At 42.2% G+C, this 25,786-nt stretch overlaps 1 protein-coding gene across 1 annotated transcript; it reads left to right on the top strand.

The window, feature by feature from the left end:
* The first annotated feature begins 1,046 nt into the window (after nucleotides 1-1,046).
* On the top strand, nucleotides 1,047-19,261 carry has2 (hyaluronan synthase 2). Its single transcript, XM_084358294.1, has 4 exons — nucleotides 1,047-1,719; nucleotides 11,322-11,948; nucleotides 15,004-15,105; nucleotides 15,215-19,261. Exons 2-4 carry the CDS (start codon nucleotides 11,322-11,324, stop codon nucleotides 16,139-16,141), a joined length of 1,656 nt encoding a protein of 551 aa, XP_084214420.1. The 5' UTR covers nucleotides 1,047-1,719; the 3' UTR covers nucleotides 16,142-19,261.
* Nucleotides 19,262-25,786: the final 6,525 nt, after the last annotated feature.

Consider the following 25,786-nt stretch of genomic DNA (forward strand, 5'->3'; position numbering starts at 1 on the left):
TAAAACTCCTTCAGTGAGCATCCAGATGTGAGCAGAACAGACTGTATCACACCACTGACATCATGGGTTCACACATACATCAATGTCCTAAGATAACCATGGATTTCCAAAACATCAGCTTTTCATAAACTGAGGAAATCAGTCCTGTTTTCAGCTTGCTGATTTTTTGAGACATTCAAATGGAGATTTTTAAGTGCACCATGAAGGAACATTTACTCCTCCAGGTTATCTTGATAATTAAAAATCACCATATTTGGAGATGTGTGGTTTCCACTGGAGGACAACAATGCCTTTGTTTCCTAACTTAAGTCTTTTCCAGGTATTGCGGAGGATTTCTGATGATGACGCCAAACACTGCTTGACTCACGGTGGTCGGAGTAACATGAGTCCTGATTTTAGTTGGATACTCCCTTTAGATTGCCTTCCAGGAGGAGCTACTGTACATTTCACTGCCTGCTGACTCTCTGTTCTGCATCACACAGCACTGCCTGCTGGTCAACGTTGGGAACTGCTGAACTGGTGAATCAATGAAATGACTGAAATTCCATAACATCCAAACTCTGGCTTCCACGTGCATTATGTGCCTCTTATAAAGATGACTGTACAGGTTCTCATACTGCTCCCAGCTGTTCTCTCACTGAGTAACTTATCCTTGGATGATTTTCTTTTAATTATATGAATAATTCTCAATATGAGGCAATATTCAGTGTCTTAGTCTAAAGATCAGACCTGTGCCAATTGTCACACTATGTACAGGCTAATTAAAGACTAAACCTGTAGGTTTAACTGCCTCTCAGGGACATGCCTATTCCTGCTCTGAATGGGGGCATGGACAGCCAAGCTCTCTCTCTCTCTCTCTCTGTCTCTCTCTCTCTCTGCTACCTCAGGAGTTTGGATGAGTGAGTCTCTCTCTCTCTCTCTCTCTCTCTCTCTCTGTCGCTCCTCCTCGTGCCCCCCAAACCATCCCCTCTTATTAAAACAACACGCCAATCTGTTGTAGCCCGGTAAAAGGGGTTTGGGAGCCGCAGCAGCCATAAAGGAGGCTCCACACACACACAGCCGTCTGGAAGGCATTAGACAGCAGCGGCACAGAGACTTTTTGGCCACTTCTCTGCGCTCTGTGTAACCTGGATGCTCGGGGAAACTAGACATACTTACCTACACGCCCCTCAAGAATCCACATGATCTGACTCAGATTTGTTAGAGTCATTGCTGGAAACTTTTTTCTTCTTCTTCTATGTCAATATGATTGACGCTGCCAGAGTTTATGGCTTTTTTTTGTAACTTTTAGAAACTTTTGAACAATGAATGAAACTGTCAGAAGTTGATGGAGAAAGATGTTCATCATTCTTGCGTAGCTCCTTTTTTATTTATACTTTTTTACGTGAATGATGCCAAAGATGACAGACACGATGCTTGTGTTTGTACACCTCAGATGCCTGCGGTGCCCAGTTAATGACCGCAGACAGACTGTTGAGAACTAGAGAAGGCACGAATATTCTTGAGCTCATCCAGCTGAGCAAACTGAGTGGAACCTGCGTGAGTCTTATTTCATTTTTTCTGATTAATGAGGACCAATTTCAGCGGATTCATGAGACTCAAACAAGTGTCCTCTGAAACTTTGTCGAGACTTTTTCTCCCTGTGGAGCGGTACCAGAGCCGCCGGAGTTGACCGCATCCTTTCTCAAGGACGAACGAGAGGAGAACAGCTGCTTCAAGGTAGGCGGCCAATGGCCATTTGGTCTGGTGACGATGCAGCCTGTTGACAGACGGTGATAGATGTTGCATCGGAAGACTAAAGTGGTTTCGACGCTAATTAATTATGTTTAAATTATTTTCTTGGACATGTTGATGCGCCAAACTCTCATTTTAACACATTTATGACGATGTTTCCGTCACACTTTCAAATAATATGGATGCTGTTCAATATTTAAGCTCTGTAAAGGAAATGATGCTTTAAATTGGGCTTCATGCCAGCTGTCACTAGAGTAGCTTTTTTGTTTTCATGCGTCTTAACACGCCGTGCGTAAAAACGCGAAAAGCATCTCCGGAACTTTTTAAGTTGACAATTGCGACATTTTTTGTTTCTCCACAGATGTTGGATACAGTATTTAAAATGTTATTACATTAAAATTAAGAAAATATGTGTCTCAAAAATGTAATTTGTCCAAACTGGCATGAAAGTCTGCATTCCTCCATGTCCAGATGTGCCAGCTGTGCGAAATCCGCCAGAACAACTTCACATAGTCTCTGCTGAGCCAGTTATTGTACCCTGAGAATAAACTAAATTGATGACGTTACAAGCCGTACGTCATCCTTTCAGGTTCGTGAACCAATTGGAAGGCTGGATTTGGGCATGTTCAGCGTGCCTCGTGGTCCCAGGGCGTAATATGATGCCTGATGTGAAAGATCGCTTTTTACACACAGTGTTAGACAATACATTAGGAAATATTGAGAACAATGTACTGTGACTGGCTGAGTAATGGTATCAGAAGTTTACCTTATTGAACTATTCAGCAGTGAATCCAGCCCCTCCCAAGTACAGACCAATACTGTCCATGAGATGCATGCAAACGTGACTAAAAGCAGGTGCCACTTAAACACCGCGCCCTCAGAACACAGGCTAATGATTACAGATGTCTTGCAAGCTGTTGGCATTATAACTTCCACATAGCACCCCCCACTCAAATACATTACAGACAAATACCCGAATGCAAATGAACATCTGTCACACTCCTCTGACATACTCTCTTCCTCTATCCGCCCACTCTGACCCATTAATGTGCAGATAGATATAAAAACCCACACAAGGAATGCCCATCTGTGAGTTGGTTGGGAAGCTTTCTGTCATTTATGGATGATATACAGGACAGTTATCCTACACGTGGAATCTACTTCCTACTGACCTGGGTTATCTGTTCTCACACAGTGGAGGCTGATATCCACCTGGAAGGAGTGAAACACTTAGTCCAGTGTCAGTGTTCATATATCAGTGAGAGAGGAGAGCCCGCTTTATTTCACGTGGGGGCTTAAACTCGCTGGCTTTCCCAACAGATCCATTATATTTCATGATGTCTTTTTCTTGTTATACCGATGCAGAAACAGCTGCAAAGTCCCACTTTATCCAGTCAGCGGCTCTTCTGCAGCGAACATGACATTATGTTGGTAAAACTGTACATCTAGAGAAATGTTTACAGCAGCTACCTGACTACTCAGTCTGGTAATTTGATTTGCATATCCAGATTGTAAAGTGGCAGCTTAAGGACATATGTAAGTTCTTTGTGTAATCAGTGCATGTTTGGACCTTCTGTCCAGACTAATACCAACATACTGTCTCTAATCTCAGCCCTCGAGGGAGTTCCTCTGCCGAGCGTGGGGCTCAGTGTGCTACTGTAAGGAAGGCAAGCCATCTCTGCTGCCTGTTAGTGCATCAAACTACTACAGCAGAGATTTAACTCTGCTTTAGAGTTACATTTGGGCAGTCCATGAAGGTGACAGTGACCTGATGCCTCACAAAAGGGAAGAAAAGACACATTTTTTGGCACTCTCCAGTGGGTGACACAGTGATACAGTTTACTGCACCCTCATTGCCACAGGATGTGCTTCCACGCAGCTCACACACAGCAGTTTACTACCTCACAGAGGAAGGCATTCCATGACTGGTCTCCATTAGGGCTCACAACAAGTCTCACGTGCCATTACTGCTCACAGCGAGGGGCCGTCGGTCTATAGGGCCTTGGGGCTGGCAAGGTATAACTACTGGAGTCAGGAGAGAGAGAGCATTATGTGAAGCCCCCTCCCGAACACACACACACCACCACCACCTACCACCACCTACCTCATCTATTCTGCATTAATGCCACAGTTTTTTCCAGGTTCCCTCGGTAAATCAGCAGTGAAGCGGCACAACAGCCAGCCAGTAAAAGTGAAAATTTGGATGTCAGTGAGGTCCTGTGTTAGATTCCCACTACCTCATACTGAGTCACAGGGTCTCACAGGGAAGGCTCATGCCAATGTTAATGCATAGGTCTTGGCGTAATAGCGTACCATAAAGTAGCCCAGGAGCTGTGTAAAGTAAGTAGCTGCACAACATGCTGTCTATTCTTTCTTCTTAAACACCTCCAACCATCTTTCCATTCATCTGCTCAGGCTGATTCGGGGTTCTCTTATCTGCAATCAACTGTGATAATACAAAGTGCTACAACAGAAATGTTCTCCCATGTAGGGTGGAAGCTATTTTAGAGCTCTGCTGATAACAGTGTGTCGTCAGATAAGAGAAAGTGTTTGATCAGTGGATGATAGAAACAGGCTGGATTCACAAAAGGAGCATTAGAAACTTTTCGTGGCAGAAAATGCATTCTTTCTTCTTTAGAAGCAGGAGAAACCACACAGAAGGACTAAAAAAGTGCCGTCAATGTGAAGTATTGCATTGCAGTGCAGGGAAGCAAACCAAATAAATAACCAGACAGAGGAGCAGCTGTGCAGGGAGGCATTCTCGACCGAGCTACATCTGTAATTTGGCTGAGAGTCTTGGAGCCTGCCACAGTGGCGTAAGTCCAGTGCCTCAGCTGGCAGTGAGCTGAGCCAAGTCCACCACCGTGCCTACAGTCTCCTTTCCCCCCTCCACCTCCTCCTCCTCCTTCTGGTGTCTGCCATCCCTCCCCCTCTCACTTCCTTCCAACCCACTTTCTCTCTTTTCTCACTGAGCACTGTAGTCTCTTCCTCTCTCCATCTCCCCCTCTGTAGTGCGGTTGCATCTCTGCCTTCGGCTCATTCACAAAAAAAGGGAGGGAGGTAGGGGTGAGTCAACTGGAGAGGACATGCCGAAATACCAAACGGCGTAGTTTGGCTTCAGATCTAAGAATGGATTCACCGCAGTGTTTTACTTCACTGCCCACCTTCCCTTTTAAATTGAGTAAAACTAAGACATTTGTGGTTGAAGAAGGAGATGATGCACAACTGAGAGGAGTAATACAAAACACTGTTCGTAGATGTTGCAACCTTTGTGCTTCTGCCAGTTAGAGCCGTGTCACACCTGATTCTGATAGTTTACAGAAGGTGAGGAAATAAAGAGAGAGTAGAGGTTGGGAGGAAGAGGGAGGATGTAAAAGTCAACCACCTTTTAATGTTGCAACGTTGTAACTCTGCCAGTCGTAGCCTTGTCCACCTGATTCCAATCATGTCAGGAGTAGTGCGGGGCGGCGCAGTGGGTGGTGTTACTGACTGTTGAGCTCTGGTTCTTATAAAGACAACGCTCCCGCAACAACAGCACAGCGTGACCACATGGGGGGTTTATGAGAGGAAGGGGGAAGAGGAGGAGAAATGGGAGGAGTGAGGAGGGTTGGCTACTTCCTAGCGGTGCCTTTGAAAACTGCCTTGACCTTTCAGTTCAGTCAGTGTACAGTTTCATTCCTACCAGAGCAAATTGTCAGTGCAGTAAAGCAACTATTTTTATGATTTTATATCCATATATTTAAGTGGAAATAGACAACTTCTTTCCCCTAGCGTTCCCAAGCGGGGCTGTTGTTGGCAATGCTGTCGCAAATACAGACGGATTGCTTTCCTTGGAGTGTCAACTTCCAAAAACACGGGACAAAACATGAGTTTATTCATTCATTTAGGCTATAATAGAGATGTAAAAAACAGATAGAAATAATGCCAGGCTGCCGGGGCGACAGTTGCCAGGCTGCTGGGCCGACTGTCCCTAGGCTGCCAGGCTGACTTTTCCCTTTTGCCTCGGATTGTCAACTACCAACAACACAGGACAAAATATGCGTTTATTCATTCATTTAGTCTATAATAGAGATGTAAAAACAGATAGAGGTGATGCCAGGCTGCCAGGCCCACTGTCACCAGGCTGCCAGGCCCACTGTCACCAGGCTGCCAGGCCTACTGTCACCAGGCTGCTGGGTCGACTCTCCCTGGGCTGCTGAGCTTACTGTCCACAGTCAGGCTTCATATTCCAGGGCGATTTGGGGCCCGGTGGCCGACAGTACTGCACAGTGAAAGCAAGAGTTCATAGAGAACTATTGTAAACGCTGATGCTGCTCATCGTGCAATCAACATTTACATCATTATGATACAAAACATATAAAAATAAACATGCAACTTGTCTATAGCCAGTTTAAATATACTGCATGTACTGTATATATTTCACTTTTGCCATCTAATTCTTTTGAGACTCATCACATTTCTAAAATTCTTACAGTTGTTGATATCATATTTGAAAGCAACTCAAGAAAGTAGTCAGGATGTAACGAGCCTTGACTGTGTCTTGTCTCAGCCAGTAGCCAACTCTCAAGTCTTTCCCAGCCGCTCCCTCTCCTCTGTCTCATCATCTGCTTAGGAACATGTGAGCCTCCTCTGCATCCTGCTACAACCATCACGAGGGTCATCTCTGCATTTAATGCTTTTAAAATGCATCCTGGCCTTTTCCAGCCCTGCCCAGCTCAAACACACACACACACACACACACACACACACACACACACACACACGCACCCACCATGTGCATCTCTTGTTCAGGTTCCAGACTGGGGTGTACTTACCCATTTCTGCATGTGTGTGTTTTCTTTTGGCAGAACATCATGCCTTTGAGATTTCAAAGGTGTGTATGATCTCAGCACGTCTGGTTTTCCAGTGTGCTGACTTGACAGCATGAAGTTTGTCCAATATTTCTTCAATGGATCAATACTGAGAGGCTTTTCGCTAACTATAAATACCACTAGTATGTCTTCATTAGCCTGAATCTGTTATAGATCGTCATAAATATGCCCTCACTTTTCAGTCTAATGTTGCCTTCGTGCCCGAAGTACACCAGCTGCAGGTGTGAGCTGGCTTCCTCTTCAGAGCACGTTAAAGTTTGATTTGTGAATAAGACTCCTCCGGCCAGAGCTGCTGATTTGTGACTGTAACACTTTCAGCCAGTGACTGCTGAGTCACAGCAACATAAAGATGTTAGTTATATGTTATCTCAGCTCCTCACAGAGCAGCAAACTGTCTTCTTTGGCTCTGCCTCAGAATTATACTGCCTGTGCAGAACATGTAGTAATGACACACACATAAATGCACATACACATATGGTTCTTACTGTACAAAGACACACACCCTCACAGGGTCTGGCGAGCCTTGTTATATTTTATGTCCCATCACAGGCCTTGAAACTGGAACCCTGCTGACAGGGATTCCACTGCTCTCCTGTGAGTTAGTCCATCTCTTCCTCTCTGCAGCGGACATACAGTACACACACACATACAGTATATCCCTTACTGTGTGCATGTACGCAAACTGGCAAACACACACCGGACATATTGTGCTGAGCACACATGTTTGTACATACTGAACAAACGTGAACACATGGCCGACGTTCAGCAGCAACAGTGAGACTTAATAGCCAAACATACATCTGACAGTGATCCACTGTCATGAGTTATTACAGCATATGGTGATTCAACTGACTGTACTAAATCACTCATTGTACTTAAGGACCAAAATGGGATTTAGTTTCCCACATACCAGGATCACTTATGCTTAATGACAGTACAGTTCAATGTTAAACTACTGACACACACAATTAAAAACATTTTAAAGGACAAGTATGAATGATTTGTGGCATCTGAGGTTGCAGATACTTTGTGTTTGGTGCTAATTAACAAATGTTAGCCTGTTAAAACGCTAAACTAAGATTGTGAACATGCTATACACATTACACCAGCTAAACTTCAGCATGTTAGCATTGCCATAGTGAGCATGTTAGCTGAAGCAACACTGTCCCTAAGTACAGACTCACACAGCCCCCACCCCCAGCCCCGCCTCTTGGTGGCAACCCCAAGATTTTCAGTAGTATTATTAACATCTAGTTCGTGTTGCATTTGAAGGGTTCAGTGCCTTACCCGGTGGTGCCTGGGCACATACTTTCTCAACTAGTCCAACTAATGTGTAATACTTTTAATTAAAAACATTCCAAAATTAACTAAAATTAACAACAGAATGTGATTAAATGACAGTTTCAAAATTGTGTTGCAGAGATATGTATTGAAGTTTGCATGCTACTGGCTAGTTAGCCCAAAGCTATACTGCTAGCAGTGAAAACACCAACACTCCCCTGGTACTCCGAGCTCCTAGCCTGGACTGCTTGCTGCAAGACTAACTGTGCTAACTAGCTAATTTGTTATCGCTATTTCTTTTGAGAATGGACACCATTTCTTACTTATTGTACCTTTAACCAGGTGAACACTGTTTTAATATTCAAGTTGCTGCCACGCCATCCACCCATCCATCCATCCATCCATCCATCCATCCATCCATCCAATCAGCAGGACAACATGATCATTCATTCATTCATTCATTCATTCTCTCTGCTAACTCACCATCTTTTCCCCATTTATGTTTTAAGATTAGAAAAAGTATCCCTGAGACAGAGCCAGTAGGAGTTTTACTCAAGAGACTGTTAATGATGTCAGAGTGAGACTCCAGCCCAGGGTCACCATGAGGTTGGACACACACACACACACACACACACACACAACAGAGGCCAAGCAATAGTGACGGTGTTCTATCACTTACATGCGCTAAGATATAAAAACAAACAGAGAGCCGAGGTGATATCATCCACATGTGCTAATGGTACCTTTAGCTTGCGCACTCACATGTCATACGAACTGCGCCAAAGTGACAATATCCACATGTGTCGATGACACTTTAACTGTCACGGATACTCGTCTGATTAAAGGCATTATCTCTCAGGGGCTGAGGCTAAGTTTGAGTGGCTCGTTTTTAGTCTGCAGTTAATCTTCTTGCCGTCTGACCTAATTGTTAGCCTTGACATTTGCACTCGATCACACGCCCATAAGTGTGTTTGAGGCTCAATGAAGAGCAGAGCATCCTGCCAAGAGGCATTGTCTGAGTCTTTTTCCACTGGATCACTTGAATTCACAGAACTGATTGCGTCCGACAGGATTCGTTGTTCGGCGATAAGAAAAGAGCTTCATGTCTGTGAGCCATGACCTGAATTGAATTTCACAGTTTGGTTTTGTGTTTTAACCCACAATTTTTAACCGGCATGAGCATTTTCTGTCGTTAACAAAGAAGTAGTCGAAAAAAGCAACAAGGGAGTTTGCATGTTTCTCCATGTGTCTGCACTGGTTCTCCAGTTTCCTCCTCCAGCTCAATCACAATCAGGTTAGGTGAAGAGGAAACTGTAAATCCCCAGAAAAGGTGAGAACGTGTCTGCCCTGTCATGCCCTGGTCATGGATGTATATCAAAAGATCCGTGACGACTTCCTGCCCTGCTTCCAAAGATTTGTACAACATAATCGACATCAAAACATTAGTTGCGCATATTCTGATGGCACATTCATGGCAAGACACGTTTCCTCTTGAGCAGTGGCTGAGTTCATTCAAAGTTGATGCAGGGAGACGGGGTGAAAGAGTTTGTCCTGCACTACCTTATATAGTTGTGAGACTTCATACACTCACACACATGTGCTCAACCTGAAGGAGGTCTAAGGTGAAATGCGTTCTCAGCAATTAAAAATGTGTATTTTTACAGACACACACCCCTCTCCCTCTCTTATAATAAGCTTTTATATGTGCATTAGTGTGTATGCGTGTGTGTGTCAGGGGTCTCGTAAATGAGCGGCTGACGTTAAGAGCCTTGCCACGTGCCAGGGGAGGCCTGCTACTCTGGTTGTGGCCTTCTCATCCAACGATCAAATGAACAAGGCATTATGTCTGAGCCAAGGGGTGTGTGTTCGTAGCCCTCTCTCTCTCTTAGCTTGGTCTCTCTTTGCTTCTGCTACTCTCTCAGTGTCTCTTGCCTTGCTTTTGTTTTTCTGCATGCTGTTATCAGACGTCACCCACTTTCTTTTCCTTTCTGTCGCTCTCTCTGGCTCTGCCGTCCTCTCCTTCTCTCCCCGACCGGCTTCACAGTTCTTTTCTTTTTCTCTGTATTACTCCCACCCTCCCACCCTCCCTCCGTCTTGTGTGTTTAGGTGTGGTGTGAAGAACTTTGCCAAATCACAAACACTGCTGGGCTTTGTATACTCTTCTTTTGCTGGCCCTGATTTACATGTCTTTTCTTGTCTTGACTGAAACATGATGGTTCAATACAAAATAATACACATTGTTTGTAAGATTCAAAACAATTTCGGAGATTAAAATGCTTTGAAATGCAGTTTAAAATGTCAAAATTGTGTCCCACAAGGGGGGCATCCCACTCACTAAAGAATACTTTGACCTTTTGATGTCAAAGGTTCAAACTGCCTTCGATCTAAACAACTGCAATAAAAAGCACGTTTATCCCAACGTTTAATCAATACATTGTCGTACACTCCCTCTCTTTTCACTCTACATCTTTATGTCAGCGTCTATTCAGTCCAAGAAATGATCTCCATGTCATACTTTCTATGGTGAGTCACAGAGGAGAAGAAGCACACGTGCAGCATTAAAAAGAAAATTTCAAAAAGCTCTTGTCTTCTTCTTCCCACGGAGATATAAACAGATGACATCACAGGGTGGTCCGCTCTGCATTGAGCTGGGCTGAGCCACGCTGAGTGGGTCTCCGTTGGTCTGCCAAACAGATGGCGGTAGCAACATAATGAGGGCTGGAAACAAACTTCAGGACTTTGAGCAGAAGATTTTGTGCGGCAGGGCTCTGGGTTTTTAACAGACTGTCACTCAGTAGAGTAGACACAAAAGCATTAGCCCCCACATAAAAGCACACAGAATAGTCTCGATCAGAGTTCTCTCTCGGGATGCTTGCCCGAAAATGTTTTTGAACCCCTTTTTTTCAACGCTGGAGAAAAAAAAAGGTAATAGCTCCTCCTAGGCATTTGGAGAGCACTTGGAGCTCGGACGTTTGGCAGGGGCAGCCAGCTTTTTGGTTAATTAGGTCAAGAAATCTTGTAATGTGCGCCCACCCACATTAAGGAGAGTTGGAACAAACGGCTACTCACAACTGTCTGACATTTAGACAGGGATTTTGGGGAGGGGTAGAGGGAAGGAGAGGGGGAAGGAGGGAGCAAAAAGAGGGGAGAAACTTTACTGCTTTCTTTACCTTGGTTTGTTGTAATAAAACAAGGTTGTGTGTGCCAGTGAGTATACTGAAAATAAGCATTTTTCATGTTGATTCTTATTAAAACTTATACAGATCTCAATATCATCAGTAGGATTTTTTGTCTCATTTCCTTCTCCAAATCACACATGGTCATCTGATGTTTACATCAAGTCACTTCCTTCTTGTTCTTTAGTATATTTAAAATCCTGAACATTTTGTCCTACATTGACTAAATGTGTCCCCTCTCTCCACATTCTTCCCCTAGATGAGGTGTCATAGAGTCCTCACCTACCTGCGGATATTTGGGACCACCATGTTCGGTGTGTCCCTCCTGGTGGGCATCTCAACGGCCTACATCATGGGCTACCAGTTCTTCACCACAGCTCGCAATCACGTCTCCTTCGGGCTGTACGGCGCCATCTTGGTCGTCCACCTCATCATCCAGAGCCTCTTTGCGCTCCTAGAGCACCGAAACATGCGGCGGTCCTTAGAGACGCCGATTAAACTGAACAAATCCTTGGCGCTGTGCATCGCGGCGTATCAAGAGGACCCCAACTACCTGAGGAAATGCCTGGTGTCGGTGAAGAGGCTGACGTACCCCGGGATCAAAGTGATCATGGTGATCGACGGGAACTCAGAGGACGACTTGTACATGATGGATATCTTTAAAGAGGTCATGGGACGGGACAAAGCGGCCACATACGTGTGGCGGAGTAACTTTCACCAACGAGGGCCCGGGGAGACAGACGAGAGCTACGCTGAGAGCATTCAGCAGGTCACCAGGCTGGTGCTGAACAGCAAGTGTATGTGCATCATGCAGAAGTGGGGAGGGAAGAGAGAGGTCATGTATACACCCTTCAAAGCACTGGGGAGGAGCGTGGACTATGTACAGGTACGTTTGTGACACTGGAAATGGATATTAATGGAATGGTTTAAAGGGTAACTCCACCAGTTTTACATGATATGATAAATTCCCTCTAATGATGTCACTCAGTGGCTAAGTTGCATTGTGGGTAATGTAGGCGCCAGATTTGAAAACAGGCCAGGGGTGCAGCGTTGAACTTCTGCAACACTGTTGGACTCATTATGGATAGTTACAAATTACAAAAACAGAGATATCACCTCTTTCATTCCATGCATTCTTCTTTCTTTTCAAAACTCGTTGCCTACATTACCCACAATGCAACTTACACACTGAGTGACATCACTGGAGGCAGTTTATTAGATATCATGCAGCTTCCACTGGAGCCTCAAAAGACTCACATATGGAGTCGTACTCCCCAAGACCTGTACAAATTGGTGGAGTTACCCTTTAAATGAGAGGAATATAGGAATTGTGAAGGGATTGTTGTAAGTGGGAATGACTAGATTAAAAGCATAAAGTGCTAAACAGATGGGAAAAGAGACAGAGAGGACAGGGGAACGAGGAGTGTCAATGATGCCTATTAGACACCATTATATAACAGGTAAGATATTCAGTAGTGTGTACCTGTGTGTGTGTCTGTGTAGATACACACACAGGTAAGACAAGGACACTTGTCATAAGTGTGAGCTGAAGATACAAGGAAAAGGAAGAGCGAGGGAAGAGTTGGCTGGAGGGGGGCCTCCGCCAAGCCAAACATGGGGTCCACAAAGAGTCTTTTGTGTGCTTTTAGATGGACGGTGGCTGTGTGCATCGTGTTGTGAAGTGTAGCGTGAAGAGGGGCAGCAGTGGCTGATGTCTAAGTGTAATAACAGATCTGTCTCATCTACATGAGTGGTATTCAGAGTCAGGGCACAAGACTGTGTCAAAGAAAGGTTACATTTATGTTTGTTGTAAACTCTCACAAAGCCTAAAGTTTTACTTGAGTAAGACATATATATCTGTAGTGCTGAAAGCTAAATGAGCTTTAGTGAAATACTGTTGTCAGAGAAAATCAGTGAAACAGTCATATTCTCTGTGTATGGTAATGATTTGAATTATATCTTTGGAAAAGCCAGTTCCTAAGGGTGTTGGCTGGCTAATGCAGTCTTATAATGCTAACATTGTGTAGTAATGTGGCTTAAAATATAAACAGGAGCTAAACACATTAACCACAGTGCCAAGCTTGGCAGCACACACGCTGATGAAGTAGCCTACCAGGGAACCTGTTTTTATCCTGTTGGCAGTAAATGTTAAAATATGAGCCGTTGTAGAGATAAATAGCGTGGTTGTGAATCAAGAGCGTATTCTTCTCCACCAAAGTGAAACGATAAAACTTATGAAAGAAGAAATAACACACTGTACCAGCCATAAGCACTAAAAGCCACATTTGCTGACTTTAATACACTTTTCATGATACAGCCTTATTTGGTCTGGTATGACTTGTAGCTAACAGCGGCTAATGTTAGCAAACTTAAGGTAGATATTGTTGTATAGCGGACATAACTGTGTCATTTTGCTGGCTTTATTCTATTCTCTGCGTGTGCTACTGTGACAGCATTTCCACATCATTAATCAACAAAAGACACATAGTCTAGATTTAAATGTTTGTTCAAAGTATTAAAGTAATTGAAGGGTTGGGTAGTCTGAGCTGTACATGACTCATGACTAATTAGTGCCATTTAATGATCTTTCCTATGAGATCTTTTACTCTGTGAATGAATGATTGTGTTAAACTAAAGGGAATAATGTCTATGGGTAAAACTGCACCTCAAGACCTGGCCTCCAGAAGGGCCTTAAAGGTCCGTAACAATGTGATGATCTGTATCTAAATTCATGTATGTTGTTGTAATGTAGCTACAGTTTTAGCAAGTAAACAATTCAACGTATGTGTTGTAAAATGTATCAGATCATTTGCTGTGGGATGCAATACTTACTATTGTGAAACAAGGACTTCAGCATATGGATTGATTTTAGGTTTAGGATTTATGATATATGTTTCATATTATAAAAGACAGCTCTCTATTTAAAAAAAAAATCCCTTGGGTATGGGCACAAGACATTTTCAGCATTCCTTTGACTTTTTTTGTCAGGGTTCTTGTTTTACAGTAATAAAATGTACTTTTTTTGGCATAAGTATTAAAGTGAACTGAATCTGTCAAACAGTCCATTGGCCGAAACACAAGGTGTCATCACATTAATTTTGTTTTGTAACAATAAGCTAGTGCTGTTCCAAACTGACATCTTGAGCAACGAAAGAACTGAACTAAAAACTTAACTACTTCAATAACAGAATGATTTATTGAGTTTGCATTACTTTGAAGTTGAAAACTCTTTGATATGATGCTGTCAAACACCTGCAGCTGCCTACAGCCTGCCAAAAACCTCTTGTTTAATAGAGATATCTGAACAACTAACTGCAACGCTGCCAGTAACCACACCAGCACCCTTTAACATGTAGGGGAAGGAGGGTCAGTGTTGCATGCCTTCTTGCTATCATCAGGCTCTGCCTGTAACAGATGTGTTTGTTAATAGGGATTGGACTCTTGCTTTGTTTTCAACACCTGATTTTGTTAGGGAGTAAAAATACCATTTATAGAAGAACATAGAGAGCAAAAAAAGCGTATCTGAAAGATAGTGGGTGGTGATCAAATTAAAAGCTGTTACTCTTTGTTCCACTGGCCATTTGTTAATCATTAACCATTTAAAATTTTTACTGGATGCATAATCATCTTCCACTTGTTCCATATCTTTTATTGGCCTACTTCTGGACCACCAAACACTTCCCTGATGAAAAAAGACGAACAGGTGGAGGGTAAGACAGGGGAGATTGATTGTGTAACAGACAATTCTAGTCTGGCACTTAAAATGAGTGAACACTCTGCTCACGTCAAGTCAATTTTATTTATACAGTCCAAATTCACTACTTACAAATTTTCCTCAGGTGGCTTTAAATTCCGTAGGGCACATTAAATTGTTGATTCAACATGAACTTTGGCCCTAAAACACAGGCTAAAACACTGTTTATTTTGTTGGTTTTACTCAGGTGTGTGACTCTGACACTATGTTGGATCCAGCATCATCGGTGGAGATGGTCAAGGTTCTAGAAGAAGACCCGATGGTGGGAGGTGTTGGAGGAGATGTACAGGTCAGTTATAAATCTCTGAATATTTCCTTATTCCTTGTAAGTGACACTTTTCTTTACAAACTGAGCATTCCACATCAATTACATGTATATTGTTCCAATTCCTACCCAGATCCTAAACAAGTACGAGTCGTGGATCTCCTTCCTGAGCAGTGTACGGTACTGGATGGCCTTCAACATTGAGCGGGCTTGCCAGTCCTACTTTGGTTGCGTGCAGTGCATCAGTGGGCCTTTAGGAATGTACCGGAACTCCCTCCTGAATGAGTTCCTTGAGGACTGGTACAATCAGACTTTCATGGGATCCCACTGCAGTTTTGGGGATGACCGCCATCTCACGAACAGAGTTCTAAGTCTTGGGTATGCAACCAAATACACTGCACGATCAAAGTGCCTCACTGAGACACCGATTACATACCTGCGGTGGCTCAATCAACAAACTCGATGGAGTAAGTCATATTTCAGAGAATGGCTATACAACTCGATGTGGTTCCACAAACACCATCTATGGATGACTTATGAGGCTGTGATCACGGGCTTCTTCCCGTTTTTCCTCATCGCCACTGCCATCCAACTCTTCTACCAAGGAAGGCTCTGGAATATTCTGTTGTTTCTACTCATCGTGCAGGCAGTGGCACTGATCAAGTCGTCATTTGCCAGCTGCCTCAGAGGTAACATAGTCATGGTGTTCATGTCGTTCTACTCTGTACTGTACATGTCAAGCCTGTTGCCAGCCAAAATGTTCGCAATAGCAACAATCAACAAGTCTGGATGGGGGACCTCTGGGAGGAAGACAATAGTGGTGAACTTCATCGGTCTGATTCCTATATCAGTTTGGTTCACCATCCTCTTCGTTGGGATTATCTACACAGTAATCCTGCAGACTAAAAAACCCTTTCCTGAGTCAGAAAAGCTTGTTCTGATCATAGGAGCAGTCGTTTATGCCAGTTACTGGGTCGTACTGTTGACGTTGTATGCAGTGCTCATAAATAAGTGTGGGAAGAGGAAGAAGGAACACTACGATATGGTGCTGGACGTATGACCTACAGACTACAGTCATCATTTACCACTGAAGTCTCTTTTTTGGTTGTTCCCACTCACACCACGTTGTTGCTACACAAATGTTTTTCAGATGCAGAGCAGCTCTGGAGGCAAAATTGGTTGAGTTCAACCAAAATGGAGCTTTTTCAAACTTGAAGGGCAAAAAGAAAATAAATGACAGTGGCTGCTTTTTTGTTCATTCCTAACAATAGCATTCATAATCTTGGAACATCAGCATGCTCGCTAATTAGCCTACCTGGATTTATTTAATCCCACATGTTTAGCTGAAGATCTGCTACTGGAAGCTAACTAGCTAACCTTAATAACTCAGTATGGCAAGATTGAAATATATTGCATTTGGTAGCAAGAGTGCTAGGCTTTGTAATATTAGCTACCTCTTACTCATGTCATTTTCACTGGGCTTCAGTCTAACATTTGCAACTGAGCCAAAGAGACTGTGGATTTTTTATCTCCACCCATTCGGGTTTAACTTGACCAGTAAGAATATTTTACCTCCAGAGCATCGTTGTGTCTCCAAGAAAATGTTTGAACACCCTAACTAGGAACAAAACTCATGAATACTGTTGGTGAGGTTGGCCACTTAACTAATTAAAATTACAATTAGCATTAACAAACAGAAAAATCCACATGAAGTTCTACTGCATCTGTTTGAGGATTTGTTAGTTCTGGGTGGAAATGCATTGGTGTACCTTTCCAGTGTTTTCAAGTCTCTTTTAGCAAGAGCTACAGTATCGATTCACATGGAGTGAAAGGGTGCAGGAAGGGCTTTTAAAATGAAGAGCTGCTCTCTTTTTTTGTTGCATTCATGTCATATGGGAAAGATGCTTCTTTTTAGTTTCTACATATTGCAAGATATGGCCAGAGTGTTAGTTAAAAATGCTCAAAAATTAACTAACATTAATTAAAAGAGTGCCTTGTTGGATCTTGTCGTGCCCGAAACCATAGTCTTGGTGAGAGCCGCTGTAAATCACCTCTGTACTGTATCCCCTGTTGTCAAATGGACCTCAGTTGGTCTATGAGGATGTGTTCAGTCCAAGTTCGGTGTCTAGCCGTGTTGACTCTCACATCAGGCTGATACCCTTTGCCCACAGGGACTTGTGATCCAAGGTCTCAGTCCAGACAAACTGGCTCCACAGCTAACAAAGCCATGAGCTAATTAGCTATTGGTAGCTAGCTACGGACAAAGATAGTTGGAATGGAGCAGCAGTTTTCCAGTTAAGCTGTTGATATGCTGCCCCCTATGCTTTTAGAGCTACCTTCAAATTCTAACCATATTTTAAAAATGACACCTTTAACTCAATCCATAATTGCAGCTCCTTTTTTTCATTGGCAGTGCTCAGTGATTTGATGCAGGTTGCATTTGATGAATCCCAAAACATCATTCACTGTGATGCACGTATGTTGAATGTGAAAAGGTTCGAGATGCATAAAAATATCCAATCATGCTGTCGAGACGCTACCGATCCATTGTGCTCGAATGTCGGGGCACTTACAAGTCTTGTTGGTACTCCCATATGACGTGAATGCAGGTATTTTTCTCAACGTTTACAAAGTGAAGAATCTCAAACTGATCACCGATTGGTAGATATAATCGCCACCAGATCCGGTGACCGGGTGAACATGTGACCAGAAGAGAGACGGTGTATCATTGCTGCTGTGACTGTTTTGTTCTTACAGAGACAATGCATTTTGTTTTTCTTTTTAAAGAACAATATGAATGATGTGTGTATGTTGCAAAAATGATTTTAACACTATCGTTGTTAATGTATTCTTCCAAGTTGAATGATAACCACCAAGCACACATGGCGGACGTGTTTCAATCCAAAGTTTTTTTATCTTCCATGTGCCCTTGCTCTCTTCCTTTCTTCACATACTTTATTGAGGGTATTGTGGCTCCATCCCTCTGCTTCCTTGCATTGCGTGAAAAAAACTGCACGGGAAGGAACAAATGTGAGAATAAACAATGAGAGGAAAGTACTAACTGATAACAGGAATGTGAATAAGGGCACTCGATGGAAGGGAACAGCATGTTGGAATGAAACAAGTCCTGTGTTAGCTGAAGACGACCGGGAGCAGACATGAGTTTAATTCTTATGCACTTTTATGTCTCTCCAGTCGTCCAGCGTGATGCTTGACATAATCAAGATGAAATACCTCAGTGGTTCTTTTTGCATTGCATCAAGGCGTCAGGATGCCGTCCAAAGACTGATGCATTCTGAAGGTCTCGAGTAATTTATGATCTGTTTATGATATTGAATATAAAAGTGTCCTTTTTTATACGCAGTTCCTTATTAAGTCGAAGCTGGATCTCTCTGCCTTGTCGGCCCTTTGCTGTAGCCGTTTACTTATTGTTACTTTGTATTTCGATGCATTTTATATATAGACGTTTTTAATCTATTTTTGCTTAGCTACCAAAGATTCTTTATTTTCACTCATGTTTTTATAAGAAAAATGGGAAAATGTATTTGTTGTGCTTTCAACTGTTCTGACAATGACTTGTATATCTGACCAAACAATGTGAAATTATGAGCTGGGGGTTTTGTCTGCAATAACAACAATAAAAATGCAATTTGTAGGGATAAGTTATTGATTTCAAGAGAGGTGATGAACCTGTGTTTTTGTACTTGTGCGTAGATAGAAAACCAGCATATTTATGTTTGTAGGATTCTGTACTTAGTAAGATGTCCTCTAGTAGACTTGTAAAGCCCTTATGGTTCCATCTGTCTACACTGCACAAACAATAAATACATTTAGAAGTTATTTTTAATATATACAACATGTGAACACAGTTGCTAGGTTTCAAATTTTTTGCAGTGTCGTGCTTCCTATGTTCACTTCTTGACAATAAAGCCAAAGCAGACTGAAAACTTTTGTCCAAAACGTTTCAAAAAAGTTTGCACAAAAATGTTATTACCTGCAAGTTATGTGTTTTGAAGTGAGGTGCCTTAATGAGCAATAACAAAATAAAAACTGAGTGACACATTTTTCAAGGAGAGGGTTTAAGCACAGGTTTAATGACTGAGACCAATAATTTGAACCATGAGGTTGTTTTCATGCCAAACTAGTCATGGGCAGTGTTATCATAAAGCACTTTTGTCTTGTGCCAAATAAAAACAATTATTGTTTTAATTTGCTGGTGTTGGACTTTTCATTTGGTTCCTAATTTTGTGAGCACTTTGCTGAGGGACCTGCCTGCGAAATCCCTACATCTCACTAGCATCGGACAGCACCAGGCTTTCGTGCTTGGCTCTCTTCCACTCGTTGGCTTCCTTCAGCCTGTCTTCGCTGGGAACAGTTAGCTCCAGTAGGACCACTTGCTTCTTGGAAGTGTCTCATTTAAAAGTCAAAGTGAGATAGTGCTCCATCCCATGAGCATAATGATAACAGGCCTTAAGTTGGGCAACAATCACTATACTGTTAAACACTTGTTACGTATTTATAAAAACTTTTCCAGTTTTCCCAATAATAAGTGAACTGGAGCAGATATGTGGAGAAAATCCAGACCTGTTTGAAATTGTGTTGAAAGGGTCTTTACGGCAGCTCAACCTTTAGCTAATTGTGCTCCACAAAGGCAGAAAAAAAAGATTTTCAATGCACATTCATCCCATCCCCAACTTTAATTAACCATTTCGACTGGAAAGAAGCCACAGTTAGCCTAGCATGAAAGGGTATATCTGCCCACACAAGACACTTAATGTTCATTATTCTTTTTTTTATTATTAGATTTTGCCAATTTGTCAAAACAGTGTTCTGAGGAGGATTGCATGCATACATCAGCCAACTTACAAGCAGTACAGTCTGTGCGTAAAATTGACAATTTCATTATGCAGAGTACTGTATAGTGTTCTTCCAGATAGATATGATGTCCATGTGTGGGAGGTGAAGAATTGGCATGAGCGTGTGTAAATTGTTGGAATGAAAAATGTTGCAATGTTTTAATGATTTGTTTTAATTAACTCAATAATTTAGTTATCAATACATTTCGTAAAACAATCTGCCCTATATCACCCACCAAAGTCCATGAAAGAAATACTTGCTAAAGCTCCAAAAGATAGCCAGTAACAGAACTTTAATGGTTGTATTGGAGCTGGATAATACAAGGCCTGGTAATCAAACCATTCCTTGCTGCTTGATCATCACTGACTCTCCTTCTGTTCCACTTCTTGGCCAAGTCCACCTCTCAGCAAACCATCATACTACATAAAACGAACATGAATATCCATGATTTTAAGAAGGATTTTCAGTCAGTCTGCCTCGGATTGGTTTCAGACTGCCAAGCAGGACAGCCACAGGTTCGCCATGTATCACAACTCTGCATGTCTTACCATTTTACAATAAAGCCTAATCCGAAATATTTCACCTATGATTTGACTAGTTTCATATTAGACATACAGAAAACCTTCAGTATAAATCAGTATTTGCATAAATACAGTGTGAACTGTTATATTATCCTTTTTCATTGGATTCCCGTTGACATGAGAAAAGCTGTCTGCCTGTAGTAGCCGTCGGTTATCACCATTCACACACACAATGCCGTCACTTTCTGTGTATCAGAGAATTTTCCCTGAAATGCTGCAGGACACTTGACACTGGGAAAGGTTTGAATTAACATTGGAAACTGATGTCCATCTTTTATGTTTATGAGAAAAGAAAGGAAAAAACAGATCTGCCAGTAATTCAATTGCCTTATGATGGATGACCTTTCAGTTTTTAATTATGGAATCAAACAATATGCTACAATTAGTAAATAAGTGAGCTGTGAGAGAGGGTTCAGCCCAAAGGTGAGTCAGACCATCTGAATTTTGCCAGAACTCCCAGATGGCCAGTCTCAACACAGATTTGGATCAAGAGTCCTTAAGAGGAAGCTGGTTGTGTTTATATGTGTTACGATAGGTGTGTGCAACCAAAACTAGGGAGGGAATATAAATACCTAAATTTATGGACATCAGCATGTGCAAACTCACGTAATTTGGGACACCGTGAATGCACTGATTTGGATGACCGGAGAAGACTTGTTGTGGCCATTGAGTTGTTGTCACTGGAAAATGTGTGTGTGTGAGTCCTGTGTCGAATCAGACGACTTCAGAAAAGGAGAACAAAGGTCCTTTATCCAGCAGAGTATCAGAGGGTGGACGGTTGTCAGGGCAGAAGTAAAACTTATTTACTGGATACACACACACACAAACACACCTACACATGCACACACACACACACACACACACACACACACACACACACACACACACACACACACACACACACACACATCAGGCATTTGGCTTCTGGGCAGTGGAGAATGATATGTCCACTGCTGCTGTGACCCTGTGAGAAAGATCTCTCTGTTTGATTTCATGTGTATTTTCATTCACTGTCAGACTTCCTCTACTGGCTGTCTTTGCTGGCAATAATAATGGAAATTTTACTCGATCAGCAGCCCGAAGTTTGTGTTTTGAAAATGATCTGGACTCTGAAATGTTTTTTCCATTGATGTTACCAAGTGTTTATTGCATTGCCTTGTTATTTATATTAGGTGAGACAATGCTTTAAGTCTGGAAACACAGATAACAGACCAAAACTGGCAACACTGTTGCACTGGGTGATATTTTTTTATTTCATCATCATGAACACGCACTGTGGTTTATGCATTAATCCACAGCTGAAAATAGAGCGCAACAGCGAGGTTCATGTTTTATGCATGATGTCATGGAGAAGCACTACACTACCCACAATCCTAAAGTGTAATGGCCACGTATCTGACAGATCCCTGTTACCATGGAAATGGGTACTGAACCAACAAAAGTCATGTCTGCTTTTGAGTTGTCATGTTTTATAGAGATGAGCATAGAGAAGTGTCCAAACAAACACACTAGTTTCTCCTGTTTGAGTAATGTTTGCTAAAAGCTACAGTGCCCAGCCGTTTGAAGGAATAACTTTGCTTGTTTTAAAAATGAATGGACATTAGTGTCCCGGGGGTTACAGGTTTATGGCCATTGGCCAGTGTCGGCCGGGTGTGCATCTGTGGCCCTAGTTGTTGTGGTGTGTCCCACACTGTTGGCACCGGTCGGCCCTCGTCAGCAGCTTTTTGGCAGATTCAGCATGTAGAATTGAAGGCATACCCGATGACAGAAATCCCTCTGATTGACTGTTCAGCTACTATAAGCTAATCAGTGCAAGTGTAAGAAGAGAAACAGAAAAAGAAAGGGAACGCCCCTCAAGCCTGTTCCTGTAGTATCCATGATTTCATCCATGTGTTGCCTTCGCCTCTTCCCCAGTGACAGTAGCAACTTCTTATCAGACATATTCTTGAGTAGCAGTTGCTGTATTAGCGAGAGTGGTGTGATAAAACAGCTTTTCTACGACGGTTTGTATATCCGCCGTTACAAGTCTTCTGGTTTCATTTTTGAATGATGAATCCAGACTGCAGCTGCCTGGTGGTATGGAGAGGTATGTCCTCTCATGCAGGTGCAGAATGTACAAGCCAGTTGTCCTTCAGCTGTGGTCTTTGCAGTGTGTTCAATCAAAAATATGTCCTAAATGACTGTACTGCTAACACACATTCACAACAGGTAACTGTGTTGACATCTGCTTCTTTGCACAAAGTTTGCAAAGTATGCTCATTTCTAAATGCCTCAACCACGACTCCCGCTACTACTACTATAAAAAAAAACTCTTCACTGACTCTTTTACAAACTCGCTCAGTTCTATTTTCCCTGTTTCTGCGTCTCTTGTGTTTGTGTCTCTCAGTGAAGTAATGCTCATCCATGCAGAGGAGAATAGCACATGTGGGCAGAGCAGCAGCAGAGCAGAAGCAGCCAGGCTTTTCTTCAGTGCGTCAGCAGTCAACGCCATCACTGCTTCACCTCTGCCAAATGCATTACACCACTGCTTAGCTCTGTCGCTAGCTAGCTAATGGCTCCCAACTGGCAAACTGTCTCCAGCAGCTGACTGAATCATACCCTGCTTGGCCCTCTCAGCTGGTCACTACTTTTCTAAGGGCTGCTTTGCTTACCTACTGCATACCCTTACCCCCTGAACCCTCACAGCAGTGTTTAAAACAACGGACTTCATTAGAACAGAGTGCACCACAGTAACTTGGCTGACATAAAGTTCTGCTAACTTCACAACTCCCATGTGGTGATACTATGTCTAATGTGTTTTTTATGAGTTGGACCATAAGCTTTGGAAGGTTGTAGTTTTGTATCTGAGAGCACAGACTTGGTTCTTTTTTATATACTTTTTGTAAAACAAATGGTCAAATAAAAGGACACAAGAAAACACATCTGAAATGACATCAGCAATTTTATCCCTGCCAGAGTTTTTTGCACTTATTGCTGTTTGTGTAACTGTTTCACTGCTTTTGTCAGATATAGATTTTACCAAACATTCACCACTGAAGAAGAGCACTGCTAATGTCAGTTTGCAGGCTTCATAGCTAATTAGCTTGCCTGCAAATGTCAAGATCGGTCAGATCAGATGCTAATGTGAGAGGTCTTTTTCTTCAATACAGCTGCTCACAGAACACTGTCAGTCATTGCCTCGTAAGCTGCAGTTTCTGGCATTCACATTTCATTTCATATCCGTGCGACTGCTGGCTTAGCTGTCAATCAAACAGGTCCTGCCCACTCAGAGAGGATCTTCTTTCTTTCTCTACATAATACAAAATATTAACAATAAATGTAAAAATCGTCCAATTTAGGCTGCAAAAGGGGCTAAAACCCTGATGTTTGATGCATCAAGGTCAAGTTAAAAACAAAAGTTTTCAGTTATATCAAGTTACATCAAGTTATTATTTCAAAATGCCCGAGTTGTAAGGTTTTGGTAAAGTATGGTAGTAATACAATTTAAAGGAGACATTAAGCTAATTTTCAGGTTCATGGTTTTATTTTGGGTTACTACTAGAATAGGTTGACATGCTTTAATGCTCAAAAATCACACCGGTCTCCTCATACTGTCCAGTACTGCAGCACTGTATTCCCCCTCTGTCTGAAACGCTCTGTTTTAGCTCCTGTGTCTTTAAGGCCCCTCCCGAGTACCCAGTCTGCTCTGATTGGTCAGCTCACACACACCTGAGCCAGTACCGCTAACAACAATTAAACAACTGTACTAAATCAATTCTTACTTGCCAAACTAGCCGCTATGCAAAAATTAGGCAAATTTGTGACATGATGACGTAGTGTGATGTCACAAAGTCACTGAATTAAAGGCAAGGTTTTTCAGGCGCTTCAGGAGCAGTGTTTCCTGTGGGAGAGAGGAGCTTTTTTTGACTTTCAAGATCTTGCAAAAGAAACTATATAAAACACTGAAGGAAAGTAAAAATTAAAATGTTATTAAGTTTACAGAGGTTGGAGAACAGGTTGGCGCCACCAGGGTCAGCACCTAATTGGACCACAGGCCTGCAGAAGGTGGTTGTACACAAAGAAAACTCTCACCTTTGCCTCAATCTATTATCAACATTGAGGTCATGTAAGGATCATATTTATGATTAATCATATTTGACCACGTTAAAAAAACACATTCTAGCTGTGTTGTACAAACACACATACACACACTGCATGACACATTCTGGACCGAATACTGTTAATAAAAACGTTCACCCATGGAACAAGCTGCTTTGAATTGACCTGCTGCCTTTTTCCATAAATGCTAGTCTGAAAAATGACTGGTAGTTCAGCTGGCGGAAAAAAAAACTACTTTGCCAGCACTAAATATTTGTGATGTTAAGTACACTTATTGGAAGAACGTCCACTCGGAATATGCTCCATTCATCAGAGGAAGTAGAGGACTGAAAAAGAAATCCCCTTAAGTAAACGTATGACTTGATGTTTATGTGATGAATATGATATTCTTTTTGTACCAGGAGGATAACAGCATCAGTGTGTTTGTGATTGCTGGCACGGTTGCCTATAATGCCATATTTACTAGTGCTGTATAATGCAGGTGTGCCAAAAAACAAAACAAAAAAATAAAACAAAAAACAGTGAAACATAAAGTCCATTTGTTGATATAGACTGCACATACATATGTTCATTTTTGAAAACATTCTCGAGTTTGCATGGTGCGCTGTATAACATTACAAATCTGAGAACACACAGTCTAAATACTGCAGTCAACATGTGGGAAACAATAGCTGTAAATTACACAGTACTTACGTATGTATGGGATGGTAAATTTTAGGCTAGCGAGAGTTCTCACTCACGTAAGATTAAAGGAGAGGCATGGAAAAGGAGGTGCCAGCAGCCGTCTGTTTGGTGCACCAGAGGTTCAGTTAAACAGGATGCTGAGAAATTGGAAGTCAAACTGACCACAAACCTGGCAACATAAGTTATGTGAGAAGTTTATGACTGAAGTTTAATTATTGGTGTTACATTTAATTTTAACCATAACTGTGTTTTTTTAATTTTGGGATTTTATTGTGAGTGAAAATTTGCTGCAGCCACATGAAAGTGAAGAATCAGGATCCCATTGATGGAAAAAATGTACTCCAACTGAACTGTCGCATTAAAATATGCCTGACAATATTTGCTTATGTACGGCCAAATCTTGCATGAGTGGCCTGGATGGCTTAAATCAAGATCCTTATCAGTTTTATCCTCAGCCTGCCACATGTGTTCTGGAGGGTGACGGC

Source organism: Pagrus pagrus (genome assembly GCF_965226575.1).
Source record: "Pagrus pagrus genome assembly, chromosome: 7".
Classification (NCBI taxonomy): Eukaryota; Metazoa; Chordata; class Actinopteri; order Spariformes; family Sparidae; genus Pagrus; species Pagrus pagrus.